Source organism: Artibeus jamaicensis, unplaced genomic scaffold (assembly GCF_021234435.1).
Source record: "Artibeus jamaicensis isolate MK-2021 breed Jamaican fruit bat unplaced genomic scaffold, CSHL_Jam_final contig_402, whole genome shotgun sequence".
NCBI lineage: Eukaryota > Metazoa > Chordata > Mammalia > Chiroptera > Phyllostomidae > Artibeus > Artibeus jamaicensis.
In genome coordinates, this window is record NW_026521818.1 from 3,669,526 (window position 1) to 3,686,212 (window position 16,687).

A 16,687-nucleotide genomic window follows, 5' to 3' on the forward strand; every position below is an offset into this window, starting at 1 on the left:
AGCCTCCTCAGTAAATGGTGCTGGGGAAATTGGAAAGCCACACGCAAAAGAATGAAATTAGACTACAGGTTGTCCCCATGTACAAAAATTAATTCAGAATGGATCAAAGACTTAAATAAAAGATCTGAAACAATAGATTTCATGGAAGAAAACATAGGTACTAAATTATGGACCTTGGTTGTGGAGAACATTTTATGAATTTGACCCCAAAGGAAGTAAAGGCAGAAATAAATTAATGAGACTATATTAAACTAAAATGCTTCTGCCCAGCAAAAGAAACCAACAACAAAATAAAGAGGCAACCCAAATGGGAGATGATATTTGCAAACAACAGCTCTGACAAAGGTTTAACATCAAAAATATACTAAAAATCTTACCACCAAACAAACAATCCAATTGAAAATGGGCAGAGGACCTGAACAGACACCTCTCCCCAGAAGACCTACAAATGGTAAATATATATGAAAAGATGTTCAACCTCATTAGCTATGAGGGAAATGCAATTCGAAACTACCATGAGATACCACTTCACACCTGTGAGAATGGCTGTTATGAACAAGTCCAGTAATGACAAGTGCTGGAGAGGTTGTGGAGAAAAGGAAACCCTCATTCATTGCTGATGGGAATGTAGACTGGTACAGGCACTTTGGAAAACAGTCTGGCGGTTCCTGAAAAAATTAGGAATAGAGTTATCATACGACTCAGCAATCTCTCTCCTGGGTATCTACCCCAACAAACTAAAAAACATGTATTTGCAAAGATATATGCACCCTTATGTTTATTGCAGCATTATTTACAGTGCCCAAGACATGGAAACAACAAAAGTGTCCTTTGATAGCGGATTGAATAAAGATGTGGTATGTGTACAAAATGGAATACTACTCAGCTATAAGAAAAAAGATGAATTTCTGCCATTTGTGAAAACATGGATGGGCCTTGAGAATAGCATACCAAGTGAAAGAAGTGAGTCATAAAAAGCTAAGAACCATTTGACTTCACTCCTATGTGAGATAAAAACTGAAACACATGGACACAGACAACGTTAGAGTTGCCAGTGGGAAGGGAGTTGGGAGGTTGGGAGGTGAAGGGGGTCTAATATATGGCGATGGAAGATGGTTTGACTTTAGATAATGGGCACAGGGCAAATATACAGATCTAGTATCATAGAAATGTAAATTGAAACCTATATAATCTTATTAACCAATGTCACCCCAACAAATTTAATTAAAATATAAATAGAAAATGGATTCTTAATTAGATGCTTAATTTTAATAGAATCCAGACTTTGATATTTTTTAACACTTTATTTTTGCCTGTCAAAAAAAGCTCACGTTGCACTCAAATGTTTGGAATAAAGGCATACCCCCTTGGAAATTAGCCTGAACTAGAGTAAGGGAAAAATGGCCTATTATACTTTTCCCCAAAATATTTTCATTTCCTAGTACTGACTTCTTATTGCCTCTTTATTTAAACCAATCTTTTTATTTCACTAGGTCCAGCATGATTTTTACTGGAATATTGTTAAAAACAAGGCCCAGGGAAAATTAATTAATGAGACAGCTGGGTTGGTGAGGAAATCTTGTCTTATTAATAACACTTATTAACTGTATTGGATTAACTGTAACTTTAAAAAGGAGGCTTCCCTCCACCACATCTTTGGCAAAAGTCTTAGGTCACTTATCAAGAAGGAAAAAATCTTTTCTTACTGAGGCTTAAAAAGATGTGGCATTTGAGGTAAAAAGACATTATAATAACTCTTAGGATGTTGGATTTTGTTGCTGACACGTAACGCTCTATTACTATCGAGCCTGCAAAACGATTGGAATTTCATTAAAATCATATTAATGAAAAGGTTCCTTACGGTGCTTCCGGAGAAGTCTCTGAAATACCTGCTAGACCCAGGTAGGGGATGTCTGACCTTTCCCCGCGGACGTGTGTGCATGCACATGTACACACATACACTCGTACCAACATCAACCTACATTTTTTAACAGTGTTGTCTGTGCACTGGGTAGTAACAGAGCTCTAAGCTTCCCCTTTTATTCAGAAGAAACTAATCAGTCAAAAGAACCAAATTGTAATCTCTGAAATAGCAACAAGTTTCTTTCTGTTCACCCTTTTTAAAAAACAAATGAACAAACTTAAATGTTCTTAACCTCACATTTTCAATGAATTTCTCAGTATTAGCTGAGCTTTTGTATTTCAAGTGCCCTTTTAAGGTAAATGAATTCTCCAGATTCTCCATTCTCCTAATTCATTTTAAATAAATCAAATTTGGGAGGACAGGTTGAATAGGAAAATAAATGAAGCATGTATGACATTCTTGTTTGTGGTAATTTTGTATTATGTAGACCTTTTTCAGAGATAATGGTGACAACAAGTTCTTTGTAAAAAAAAGTGATACTGAATCTCTTATTTTATTGGTTTTTTTTTCAGAGAAAAAAAAATAATGAAATACTCTTACCATGGGTGAGAGTTGGAAATATTTCTCTTAGAGTAAAAATTTTACTATTTACTATAATGATATATACTGTGATAAAATCTTGAAAAAATACTTAACCATTTGACAATCTACTTTAAGGACAATAAACTAATAGTGTAGTATACAAAAAAATGTTAATTTTGTGTATATTATGAATTTGTTTTTTAAAGCAATATACATACTCGTTTGTATAATGTATACACATATATTTATCTCTTATTGTGTCTGGTCCTGTTTTTGCATTTTAAACTAGTTTTGGGGAACAAAATTTAAGTATTTTGGGAAATACTATATCATAATTAGTATTAACAAAAAAAAGCTAATTTAGCTTACAAAAAATTCCACGTACAATCACACCATGTATATATTTAAAGAATAAAAAATGTTGTAAGTGTTTGAAGTAGTAGCCAAAATTTGGATTCTTAGAAGTCTATTTGGGATTTTCCTTTTTTTTAAATTAATAGGTGAGTTTTGAGTACTATAAAGTGAAACTTTGACCAGTAAGATTTGGGCCTGTTTAGTGATACAAAACAGTGAAAGCTATCTTCAAAGCTAGTTTTATTTTTTTAAGATTTTATTTATTTATCTTTTTTAGAGGGGAAGGAAAGGAGAGAGGGAGAGAAACATCAATGTATGGTTGCTTCTAGTGCATCCCCTGCTGGGAACTGGCCTGCAACCCAGGCATGTGCCCTGACTGGGAATCAAACCACGATCATCTGGTTCGCAGGCCCGCACTCAATTCACTGAGCTTACACCAGCCAGGGCATATCAAAGCTAGTTTTAAGTACCACAAAGATACTATTCTTTGTCTGCATATGCAATTCATAATATAATACTAGCCTGAAAAACCATGTGTGAATATTTTTCTTTCATTTATTTATTTTTTGTCTTTAAGATTTTATTTATTTATTTTTAGGGATGGGAAAGGAGGGATAAAGAGAGGGATAAAAACATCAGTGTGTAGTTGCTTCTCATACACCCCCCTACTAGGGACCTGGCCTGTAACCCAGGCCTGTGCCCTGGCTGGGAATCAAACCACCAACCCTTTGGTTCTCAGGCAGCGAACCAAATACACTCAATACACTGAGCCACACCAGCCAGGGCTTCATTTATTATTAAATCTAATTTTACCAATTTATACATTTAGTAAGGCATTGTGCATATTATATGTACTTTGAGAACCTTAAGAGTTGAGTTAGTGTACATTATTGTACCTTACCCATAAAGTATTCTTTTTTTATAAAGATGTTATTTATTTATCTTTAGAGGGGAAGGGAAGAAGAGAGGGAGAGAAGTATTAATGTGTGGTTGCCTCTCATGTGTCCCCTGCTGGGATCTGGCCTGCAACCCAGGCATGTGCCCTGACTGGGAATGGAACTGTGATCCTTTGGTTTGCAGGCCTGTGCTCAATCCACTGAGCTACACCAGCCAGGGCCTATAAAGTACTCTTAATCATCTTGGGCAATTTAGTTCCTGATTAAAAACAAACAAATAAAATAGTTTTTTCTTTGTAGTCGTAAAATGTGTGATGTTACTTATTATCAGAAAAATTTCAAGGAAATACAATCAGCTTTTAGTTATCTCTGGCATTTAGTCTTGCATTTGGTCTCCAAAAATGACAGATAATTTGCTTTTTATGCCATGTGCATGGCTTATATTCTTCCCGTGTTTTTGCCACATTTGTGATTGCACATTGGTGGTTTTCAATGATGCTACTTCTCCTAAGTTTTTAATCTGCTATCGCTGTGCAGGATCAGGACCAACTATCCATGTGGAGAGGTAATGGCTGAGGAAGTAGGGAGAATGAGGATAAGAATGGAAAGGCACAGCAGCAAGACAGCTTCAAGTGAAACCTTCGGTAGTGCTCCTGGGGTGTATGACATGGGCAGTCCACAGCCCATGTAGTCAAGAGTTAATTCCATAAAAAGAAATAACTTTTAATAAAATGGAAATTGTTTTGTGGTAAATTTCTCTCATAATACCCTTCTTTTATTTGTAATTCTCTAGTTAATAAATTTTAAATATACGGATTTGTTTCATGATACATTGAAGACCATAAATATGTATGTATTAACTCTAAATGCTGATATTGCATGTACCTATGTATGACAGATAGAAAAGACAAGTAAACTTAAATATTGAAGGCTATTTATTTGTGTTACGGTTGAACATCAGTACTCCATGAGATATGTTTTAAAACTTATGAAAATTTCAGATTCATCATATAATTTTTAATCAGTCAATTAAAGGGAGGGATATATGTAAGAAGTATTTGTATTGCTGTGAATTTTACTAGAAAAAAATTGCTATTTTTTTCTAATTTAGTTTTTTTCCCCCTAATATTTGCTCAAGTTCTGTGATACGATCTGCATAAGTGAGAAGCCCCTGGCGGAACAAGAATGGTACCATGGTGCGATTCCCAGAATAGAAGCACAGGATCTGTTAAAACAACAAGGGGACTTCTTGGTGCGAGAGAGCCATGGGAAACCTGGTGAATATGTCCTTTCTGTATATTCTGATGGACAGAGGAGACACTTTATCATACAATATGTTGATGTACGTTTCTAATTTAGTTTATATGTATATTCTGACGTAGTTCATTGTGATATAATGGTAATAAAATGATGAATAGATTTTTGGTAAATGTCTGTAACACTTAGTTAGAGTTTAGCACTTAATTTGTTTTTGCTGAATCCCTTAAATACAATGCTACAAAACTCATTAAAATGTTACTCTTATTAAGGAAATATGTACTTCAAATATTGTAAATTAAAAATAATTGTTATGCATAAATATTTAAAGTACTTGAATTAAATTTGAACATCAGAGATATTTTAAATTAAAAATAGAAATAATGTGGCTATCATGATTTTTCTTTTTTTTCTGAAGAAATTTATTTATGAATTTATTCTTTTGAAATAGGCCCTTGATATTGTATTCAAAAGTGGTATCATGAGAGATTTTAAAGAAGTATTTTATTAAATAGCAATAATAAAATTTCTTAATGAGTGGGATAATGATAGCTGAACTGGTTTTATGATTCCTTTAGGATTTATTATTTTTCTCCCTTATGTATAAGCATTGCTTGTTGGCATTAATAAACCATAAATGAAAATTGATGAAAAATTTAAAAATAATTTATTACATTTCTTGTTCTAATACTAGTATATTTATTGGAATTTGTTTAAGCATTGCTAAACTACCTTTTATGTTTTTTACATTCTTTATTAAGCTTTAAACACATGAAGTGTAATCTTAAAATTTTGTTTAACTTTGCCATTGAGAAATATTAATATTTTGGTATATTAGGAGGAGTTGATGCCTTTATTTGACATTTTTTACTCCATTATTTCAAATGGCATGCTGTCAGTCTACAGGATTTTATTTTTTGTCCAGACACTGGAGTGACATTAATTACCTCACAAAAGATTAAAACCATTATCATTGGATGAACCTCAGGGGGGTTCTATTTTTTTAGGGAGGTTCTTAAAATAGATACATTGAACAGTAATTACTATGTATATATGTATGTGTATTAATGTAGTTATCTGTCTATAATTCTGAGATGAAATTCACATATCATGAAAGTAAGCATTTAAAAGTATATAGTTCAGTGGCATTTGGTATATACATATCTAATAACTATTTAAATGACAATAGATGTCATTGGGATGGGTTAAAGGAAATGTCTGTTAAAAGTATGCATTATAATTTTCACCTTGTTTGTTTTTTTGCTTAGTATTCATACTTAAACTTGATAGTCATATTTGCTTACTCTCATACATCTGCCTTTTTCTAGTAATTTGTAATTTCTTGGTTTTTTATTTTAATATATTTTTTAAGGCTGCTTTTCACCTTTTTTAATATTTTTTTATTTTATTGATTATGGCATTACATTTGTTCTATACCCCCCTGTTCCCCTCCACCCTTCATACCCCTCCCCCACCATCCCCCCTTTAGTTCATGAACACATATTTCAAGTTCTTTAGATTCTATATTTCCCCTACTATTCTTACCCTCCCCTATCTATTTTCTATCTACTGTCTATGCTACTTATTTTCTGTACCTTCTCCCCCCTTCTCCTTCTCCCACTCCCCTGTTGCTAATCCTCTATGTGATCTTCATTTCTATGGTTCACTCCTGATCTAGCTGTCCTCTTAGTTTGCTTTTGTTTTAGGTGTGGTTCTTACTAACTGTGAGTTTGCTGTCCTTTCACTGTTCATCTTTTTTATCTTCTTTTTCTTAGGTAAGTCCCTTTAACATTTCATATAATAAGGGCTTGGTGATGACGAACTCCTTGAATTTGATCTTATCTGAGAAGCTCTTTATCTGCCCTTCCATTCTAAATGAAAACTTTGCTAGATAGAGCAATCTTGGATGTAGGTCTTTGGATTTCATGACTTGGAATACCTCTTTCCAGCCCCTTCTTGCCTGTAAGGTCTCTTTTGAGAAATCAGCTGACAGTCTCATGGGAACTCCTTTGTAGGTGACTGTCCCCTTATCTCTTGCTGCTTCTAGGATTCTCTCCTTCATTTTAATCTTGGCTAATGTAATGATGATGTGTTCATCATTGGTGTGTTCCTTCTTGGGTCCAACTTCTTTGGGACTCTCTGAGCTTCCTGGATTTCCTGGAAGTCTATTTCCTTTGCCAGAATGGGAAAATTCTCTTTTATTATTTGTTCAAATAAGTTTTCCACTCATGGCTGTTCCTCTTCCCCTTCTGGTACCCCTATAATTCGGATGTTGGAGCATTTAAAGATGTCCTGGAGGTTCCTAAGCCTCTCCTCATTTTTTTGAATTCTTGTTTCTTCATCCTTTTCTGTTTGGTCATTTTTTTCCTTCCTTCTGGTCTGTTCCCTTGATTTGAGTCCCAGTTTCCTTTCCATTACTATTGGTTTTCTGTGCATTACCGTTCATTTCAATTAGTTTAGCCTTCATATGTTCCTCTAATTTGTGACTAAAATCAACCAGTTCTGTGAGCATCCTGATGACCAGTGTTTTGAACTGTGCATCTGACAGTTTGGCTATTTCTTCATCGCTTAGATTTATGGGCTTTGGGGCTCTGAGTTGTTCTTGAGCCAGGTTTTGATCTGTTCGCGCCCATTAAGTTTGAGGAGTGGAGCCTCAGGTGTTCATCAGGGTGGGGCCACCCTGGTCGCTGGTTTGTGACGCTGTATGTGGGGGCTGGGTCAGAGAGGGAGCAATGCCTCACCGCTTGCCCCCGCCTGTTTATCTGAGTGCAAATGTGCTAGCCCACCTCCCTATGCTGTGTGGTCTCAATGCTCATCTCTTCACTGGTTTATCTGCACACAAATGCGCGACCCACTGCAGACAGCCAGCTGTGCCTTTTCCCTGTGTCTGCCCATAGCTAGTCCGCACCTGGGATCTGTGCCCTCGGCTGCCTGCGCACCGCCTGGGTCTGGGTTGGGGGATCTTTTTTGCCTGACCCACTCTGCTGCTGGCTTCGCCCCTCTCACCAGTTTAGCTGAGTGTTTCGTTGTTTTCGGACTCTGTATTATTCCATTTTCCGTGTGGCTTGGTTGCGTTTATTGTGGTTAAAACTTTGTTGTTTTTAGATTTGGTTGTGTGAAGATGCAAAGTGTTTCTACCTACACCTCCATCTTGGCAGAAGTCCTAATTTTAATATATTTTTTTATGCTATCACAGTTGTCCGACTTTTTCTCCCTTTGTCCCCCCTCCACCCATAGTGATAATCAGTTCTCTCACCATTGTCCATGTCCATGGGTTCTTCTTATACGGTCTTTGACTAAAAATCTTTTTACTTTCTTTCAATCAGTCCCCACCTTTCCCCTCCCCCCTTACAGCTGTCATTCTAAGTCTCCATAATTCTAAGTCTCTGGTTTCTTTTTACTTGATTTTTTCATTAGGTTTTTCTTATAATTAAGATTATATGGTATTTGTCTTTCTCCAACTGGCTCATATAACTTAGTATAAGTCTCCAGTTCCATACATGCTGTCACAAAAGATAGGAATTCCTTCTTTCTTTCTGCTGCACAGTATTCCATTGTGTAAATGTTCCACAGGCTTTTTTTTAACTCACTCAGCTACTGATGGGCTCTTAGGCTGTTTCCAAATGCTGGCTATTGTAAATAGTGATGAACATGGGGGTGTATAAATTCTTTTGAATTGGTGAGTCTTCATCTTTTGGCTATATTCCCAGCTGTGGAATCACTGGATCAAAAAGCAGATCCATTTAAATTTTTTGAGGAAATTCTGTTCTGTTTTCCAATAGTGGCTGTACCATTCTGCATTTCTATCAACAGTTCACTAGAGTTCCCTTTTCTCCACATTCTCACCAGCGCTTATAGTTTGTCGATTTATTAGTAAAAAGCAGTCTGACAGGTGTGAAATAATGTCTCATTGTGGTTATAATTTTCTTTTTTTTCTAATTTATTTTTTAAAGATTTTATTTATTTATTTTTAGAGAGAGGGGAAGGGAGGGAGAAAAACATCAGTGTGTTGTTTCCTCTCACATGGCCCCCACTGGGGACCTGGCCTGCAACCCAGGCATGTGCCCTGACTGGGAACCGAACCAGCGACCCTTTGGCTTGCAGCCCACATTCAATCCACTGAGCTACACCAGCCAGGCTGTGGTTATAATTTTCATCCCTTCTTTGGTTAGTGATGTTGAACATTTTTTCATATGTCTATGGGCTATCTTTATGTCCTCCCTCCTTAGAGAAATGTCTATTCAATTCCTTTGTACATTTTTAAATTGGATTGTTTGTCTTTCTGGTGTGGAGTTGTCTAAGTTCTTTATATATTTTGGAGATTAAACCCTTGTCCTATGTATCATTGGTAAATATGCTCTTCCATACAATTGGTTCCTTTTTTATATTGTTGGTGGTTTCTTTACCTGTGAAGAAGCTTTTTAATTTGATGTAGTCCCATTTGGTTTTTCTTTCCCTCTATTTCCAATGCCTTAAATATATTGGAAAAATATGCTACATGAGGCATCCAAAATGTTACTGCCTGTGTTTTCCGCTAGGATATTTTATGGTATCATGACTTATATTTAAGTTTTTTTATCCATTTTGCATTTATTCTCGTGTGTGGTGTAAGATGGTGGTATAGTTTCATTTTTTCCCCCATGTGCTAGTCTAGTTCTCCCAATACCATTTACTGAAAAGACTGACTTCACTATCTTGTATGCTCCTGCCCACTTTGTCAAATATTAATTGATCTTAAAGATATGGGTTTATTTCTGGGCTTGTTCTGTTTCATTGATCTATGTGTCTGTTCTTATTCTAGTACCAGACTGTTTTGATTATGGTGGTCTTGTAGTATATTTTGAAATCAGCTATGTGATCCCTCCAACTTTGTTCTTCTTTCTCAACATTGCTGAGGCTATTCAGTGTTGTTTTTTGTTCCATATAAATTTTTGGAATATTTGTTCTAGATTCATGGAATATGCTATTAGTATCTTGATAGGAATTACAGTGACCCTATAGATTGTTTTGGGTAGTATGAACATTTTAATGATGTTAATTCTTCCTATCCATGAGCATGGTATGGAAGAATTATGCTTCTAGTTATTTGTATCTTCCTCAGTTTCTTTCTTCAGTGTCTTATAGTTATCAAATACAGGTCTTTTACCTACTTGGTTAAGTTTATTCTTAGGTATTTTATTTTTTTGTTGTTGTTACAATAGTAAATGGTATTATTTTCTTAGTTTCTGATTCTGTTCATTATTGGTGCCATCGATTTCTGAATATTATCCTCCTGCTTTGCTGAATTCATTGATTAGGTCTAGTAGTTTTTTGGTGGAACCTACTGGGTTTTCTGTGTATAATACCATGTTGTCTGGGAATAGTGACAGCTTTACTTCCTCTTTTCCAGTATGGATACCTTTTATTTCTTCTTCTTGTCTGATCACTGTGACTAGGACTTCCAGTACTAGGTTGAATAAGAATAGTGATGGTGGATACCCCTGTCTTTTTCCTGATCTTAAGGGAAATGGTTTTAGTTTTTGCCATTTGGGGATGATATTGTCAGTAGGTTTTTGGTATATGGCCTTTATTATATTAAAGTATGCTCCCTCTATTCCCACTTTGCTGAGTGTTTTTATCATAAACGGTGCTGGATTTTAGGAAATGTTTCTTCTGCATCTATTGATATGATCCTGTGATTTTTATCTTTCATTTCGTTTATGCGATGTATCAGGTTTTATTGACTTGTGGATGTTGTACCATCCTTGCATCTCTGGAAAGTAAAATCTACTTTATCATGGTGTATGATCTTTTTTATGTATTGCTGAATCCAGTTTGCTAATACTTTCTTGAGGAATTTAGCATCTATGTTCATCAGATATTGGCCTGTAATTTTCTTTCTTTGTTGTATCTTTGCCTGGTTTTGGAATTAGGCTAGTACTGGCCTTGAAAAAAGAGTCTTCCCTCTTTTTGAATTTTTTGGAATAGTTTGAGAATGATAGTTGTTCTTTGAATGATTAGTAAAATTTGCCTGTGAAGCTATCTGGTCCAGGGCTGTTGTATGTTGGGAAGTTTTTGATTACTGCTTCAATTTCAGTAGTTGTCATTGGTGTATTCAGCTTTTCTTCTTTTTCATGATTCAGTTTTGGAAGATTGTATGTTTATAGAAAATTTTTAAATTTTGCCCAGGTTGTCCAATTTCTTAGCATATATTTGTTCACAGTAGTTTCTTATAGTCCCTTGTGTTTTTGTGGTATCTTTTTTACTTCTCTTACATTTCTGAGTTTATTTATCTGGGTCCTCTCCCTTTCTTAATGAGTCTGGTTATAGGTCATTCCTTATTTCTTTGTCAAACTCTTTTATAATTTGTATGTGCCTTTGTTATGGATTAAATAAGCTTTCCCATTAAAACCTGTAAATATGTTGGCAATATTTATAAAATGGCATGAGAATTATAGAGGAAAGATCAAAGGGAAAGTATAAAATATCTATATATGTTTCCTTCTTTTATTTTAAGTTCTGAAACTTATAATTTTCATATGATTTTTTAATTAAAGACAAATTTTTAAATGACCTCTTCTATTTTAAATGTCACTATAGAATTTAAATTAGTATTCCTAGGAACAAACAATGGGTACATTTGCAAATTGTAACTTGTCTTTAATATTGTCATTTTGTTTTAAGTGACTAAAGTAAAAGGCATAATGTATTCTAAAACTAAGACATTGTTACAGGTTCACACTTAAAGATTTTATTTGGTTTCCTTCTGTTATTGAAATTTTGCAAAGATCTCTATTAGGATTAGAGTGCTTATATTTACGTGAATGCCTCAGGTTTTTCACTGCTTAATTTTACTTTTTTTGTTCTCACTAAATAACATTGAGTTCTTTAATCAGTTGAAAATAGGAGTTTGAAGGTGATACAGACTGGGGAGGTTTTAATTCTCGTTCATATGTATAGGTGAATCTTCTGTGAGCTAAAATGATCCATTTCTTTTCTCAAAGTGGGTCAATAAATGGGGGAATACATTACCAGATACTGAATGACTTCCTATTATATTTTAATCAAAGACTGTATAATATAATAGTAGATTATAAAATCTGTATATAAATGGGGAGTTAGGTGTCCTAAGAGAGGAAGACATAAAGAAATATGGGATTTTAGAGAATGTATAAATATCAAGCAGTTGTTCAATGAAGAAAGCATTAGAATGGGAAGACTTGGATTCCAGTCCCAGCTCTTCACTTTGTAAGCTCTGTGCCTTTGGATATAATGGAGGTAATAGTTTATATAGTGATTGTGAGAATCAATTTACTGAATATATACTTTGTAGGTGTGGAGTGCTATGCAAACATTAGGTATTTTTATTGCTGTTTGATGACTTGAGAGAAAATACAAATATTACTTGGAAATATTAATATAATTGAAAAAGTTAACTCAATTTTTTGTTTCTATGAGATTTATTTATGAAATTTAAATAGTAATGAAAGTGTTTTAGAATTTATATATATACTCACTTTATTGTGGTGATTTGGAACCAAACCTGCATGTTCTTTGAGGGATGCCTGTATTTAGGTTTAAGATATTCAACGATCATGAACAATGTTATTTTTAGCAATAGTGCCTCTGTCAACTAAAGTCTCATGTGGAGGTTGTTTTAAAGCTTTATTTTTTTATGCATATCATAGTCATTTAACATGGTGTGAAACTCTGTCATTATAACTGATCAAGATGGACATACTTTCAGGTTTTACATTTTTACTACTCTAGCAGAGAATATCTGTTGTTTTTGTTGGTTCACACAAGAAGAATTGTACCTTTTTATTGGGCATTAAACATTAATTTTATAAAGCCAGATATACTAAACATATCTTAGAATATCTAAATCTAAGTGTATTTCTAGTGTTACTGATCTGTTCCATAGTTACTGTTCTATTTATGGTACTTGATACAAAGTGATATTTAGAGTTTGTATCTAAAACTGTTTATTTTGTGTCATAAAATGATAATAGATTTTCACAGAGATTTAAATAGCTTTGTTGTATGTGATAAGTAAATATATATTTATCAGATCTTTGCTTTTGTATATGATAAAACATAAAATACATATGCTAAAACAGAAGTACTCTAGAAAAAAACTGATGCTATTATAGGAAAGTGCCAAGTCATAGTTTTCTAATTTGTTTATCTGACAAGTAAGTGTTTATCTAAATGCTCATTTTTACAAAATACCATGTTATGCTTTGTAAGGAGATGAAACAAAAAAGTGTGTGGCCTACTTCTCAGTGGCCTTAAAACCTACTAGGTGTGAGACATTAGTAGAATTTATAAATGGAGAGATACTAAAGATACAGAATTAGGAATGGTTGAGCCAAGAATTTTGAAATAACCTATGGTGATGAATTAAAAATAAAAGCATAATATTTTTAAATAAAATGGGAAAACCTCTATGTAATGCTATATCATCTCTTCTTTCATGCATTCAGGAAATATTATTTGAGCAAGTACTATGTAAGACCTAGGAATGTGGGCCAGTAACAACCATAATACAAAAGGAGAGGTTATAATTACTATATGATATTTGAGACTAGTTCAGTGCATTAAAATATCATTCATTCAATAGATATTTATTGGATTTCTATTGTGTGCTAAATTCCACTTTGAAGCTGATGGATTTGTCTCAGAATGTACCCATTAGGTTTATATATTTTGTTTTGTTGCCACAATCTCAGGCTCTTTGAACTACCTTTAAATTCATGCCTGGGGATTTTTGGAAGACTAAGTGAAAGCAAGTAGAAATCCAAAACTTGTTTGGATGACAGTTATTATTGTGTACTTAGGATTATTTAACCATTCCACTCCAACCATTTAAGGACTCAAAGGAAGGCAATAAGTACCTTGTAGTCAAAATAACACTGTCATTAATATACCATTTTCTTTGCCACTGATGCACAGACTTAGGAAACTTCCTTAACAATAAAATAAAGCCATTTCAAAACCTTATTATTGTTAATTTCCAGGAAACACTAATGTAGTGAGTGTTCTTAAGGCCCAGGAATATAATGGAGCTTACAGTCTGAGAAGGATGCCCATAGTCATTCATAAAAACACACTGTATATAATTGTAAACTATAGTAAGTTCTGTAAAGATGCACAGTGCTGTGAAAGCTTTTAAATGGGAAAGTTAAGGTAGTTAAGGTTGCAGTGCTATTTGGATATGAACAAAAGTTAACTAGGAAAAGCCATACCAACCCTTACTAATATTATTCCGCAAGCTCTCGCAAATTCTTCTTGTGTACTGGTTTAATTAGTTATTTATAACTATTCAATATGCCATTTTTATTTGAGAAAGCTAAAAGTTTATGTTTTTAATTTTTAGGTATTTTGCCCCCAAAATAGGAGTGTCTCAGTATTTTGTTTTTTATTCAGCCCTTTGTTTTTTTTATTCCACTTATTCATCTCAGCCTTCTTCAGAAATAATTTTTTCTTTTTTTATATATTTTTTCTCATGCCTGCTTATTCTTGGTTTTACTTCAGATCAACTGAGGCAACTTCAAACATTGAATCCCCTTCTCATTTCTGTGTGCTTATTCTGTTCTGTTTGACTTTCTTAACTGCAGTCTTTTCAAAATATGTACAGTAGTAAAATCTGTTTTTATGTGTTTTTTACCTATATGTGTGAATGATTCTTAAGTAGCACAGTGATAACTCAGGAATTCTAGCTGTAGTAAATGTTTTTAAAATGGAAGTGATACATACTCTTGACAGAAATTCAAAATATGTGTCATGGAATGTGTGCTTCATAATAGCAGTCCCCTTATGGCTTTTGTGTATAGTCTTTGAAAAGTCAAAAAGTGTAATTTAATTATACATATATCTGTATAATTTTTATTTTATAAAATTGAGTCGTGTGTTTCTATTTATACTTCTTATTTTTTAAATGACATATTATGTGATATTTATGATATACAACAAACAACAAAATGATCTTTGTAGACGTTTACTTTATACTACAATTTTTTATTGCTTCTTTTGGAATTCATATAAGAGATCATTAGAAACAATCTTATTCAAAGAGAAGTCTCTTATTTGAAAGTTGGTCTGAATTCTCACAGTCATGTTATTGTTAAAACATGTAGAAAAATGTTTAAAAAAATCCTTCTGCATGCGATCCCAACCTCAGGTTATCTGAGCTATAAGAAATTTATACAGATATTGAAGGTCAAATATAATATTCAGAACTTTGTATCAAGAAACAAGTCCTCAACAATTTTTTAAAAAGATTTATTTATTTATTTTTAGACAGAAGGGAAGGGAGGGAGAAAGAGAGAGAGAAACATCAATGTGTGGTTGCCTCTCATGTGGCCCCCACTGGGGACCTGGCCCACAACCCACGCATGTGCACTGACTGGCAATCGAACTGTTGACCCTTTGGTTCACAGCCTGCACTCAATCCACTGAACTATGCCAGCCAGGGCCTCAAGAGTTTCAATGACTATACTACTCTTGACCTTTTAGTTGCTTGATAAGCAAACAGTCTTAACATCATTTTTAAATTCATTATTTTCATCTTTAAGAAAGTGAGTTTTATGGTTTGCACTGTGTTCAGACTCAGAACTTCGGATTGCTTTAAAAATAATTGCTATGGATCAGTTTCTTATTTCAACCCATGAAGGAAGTACTACTGCCTGTATTACTCACTGTATCGGTCCAGCACCATTACTATGTCCAACGGCAGAAAACTGCCTTTCAGTGAAAAGCTAGATACATTCTTAAATTAAGAGAAGGAAACTGAAAAATCACCATTATTTTGTTTAGTGTCTTTCTACTTATATGAGGTACATTAGAAGTTTATATAAGACATTATAACACTAGTATCTGATTTGAAATTTAATTCTGTGTGGGCTTCATCTCATTACTTACCTTTTATGAAGCATTGTACTTCAGTGTCTTCAATTTATGTGAGATTATGAACTTCCCAGTATTCATTTCTACATTAGGTTGTTTTACTTGTTGCTTTAATTTAATCATTTTATATGCATTGCATTTCATTCAGTCACACCTATTTATCCAGTCAATATATGCCAGGCACTGTTCTAGACCATGGGGATATTGTGATAAGCAAAATAAATGTAAAAATGTATCACCCCATGTGCTCTGATTTTAGAAGAGAAGGAGATAGACAATAAATAGAATAAGTAACTGAAATATATATGGTATTGGATAGTGATAAATTCTAAGGAGGATAATTCAGTAAGAAAAAGGAGGTAAGGAAAATAGCTGGGATGAGAAAATGGATAATGAGTGTTGTGTAGGGTGACCAGAGTAGAGCTAACTGAAAAAGGAACATTTGATGAAACACTGGCATTAAGTAAGGGAGCCATAACCCATATGGGCATCTGATGAAGTATTTTAACAAATGTAGTCATCCTAAGGAAGGAATGCGTATGGTAGTACATTTATAAAACAAGACAGAAATGAGGTGACTGTAGTGGAACTAGGTAGTGGTAAGAGAGAGAATAGAGCACAGATCATACAGAGTTTTATAGACCATGGTAAAGACTTTGGCTTTTATTCTGAAGGAAATAAGAATTTTCATCCCCTGGCTGAAGGAAGGCAAAGGGAGAAACAGTATACATACATACATTTAACTTTACTGAGAAATAATCGACAGATATAATTGTATATATTTAAAGTACACAATGTAATTGGTTGATATGCATTGTCGAATGAATACCAAGACCAAGATAATTAA

At 34.0% G+C, this 16,687-nt stretch overlaps 1 protein-coding gene across 6 annotated transcripts in view; it reads left to right on the forward strand.

Annotated features, from left to right (window-relative positions):
• FER (FER tyrosine kinase) overlaps positions 1–16,687 on the forward strand; it is a 411,880-nt gene that overhangs the window by 191,073 nt on the left and 204,120 nt on the right. For 5 of the 6 annotated variants that reach the window (XM_037138612.2, XM_037138614.2, XM_037138615.2 and 2 more), the window contains one exon: positions 4,835–5,038. In XM_037138612.2, the coding sequence (XP_036994507.1) occupies positions 4,835–5,038 (204 nt within the window). The remainder of the gene's footprint in view (positions 1–4,834; positions 5,039–16,687) is intronic. The other variant, XM_037138616.2, reaches the window with a different exon arrangement.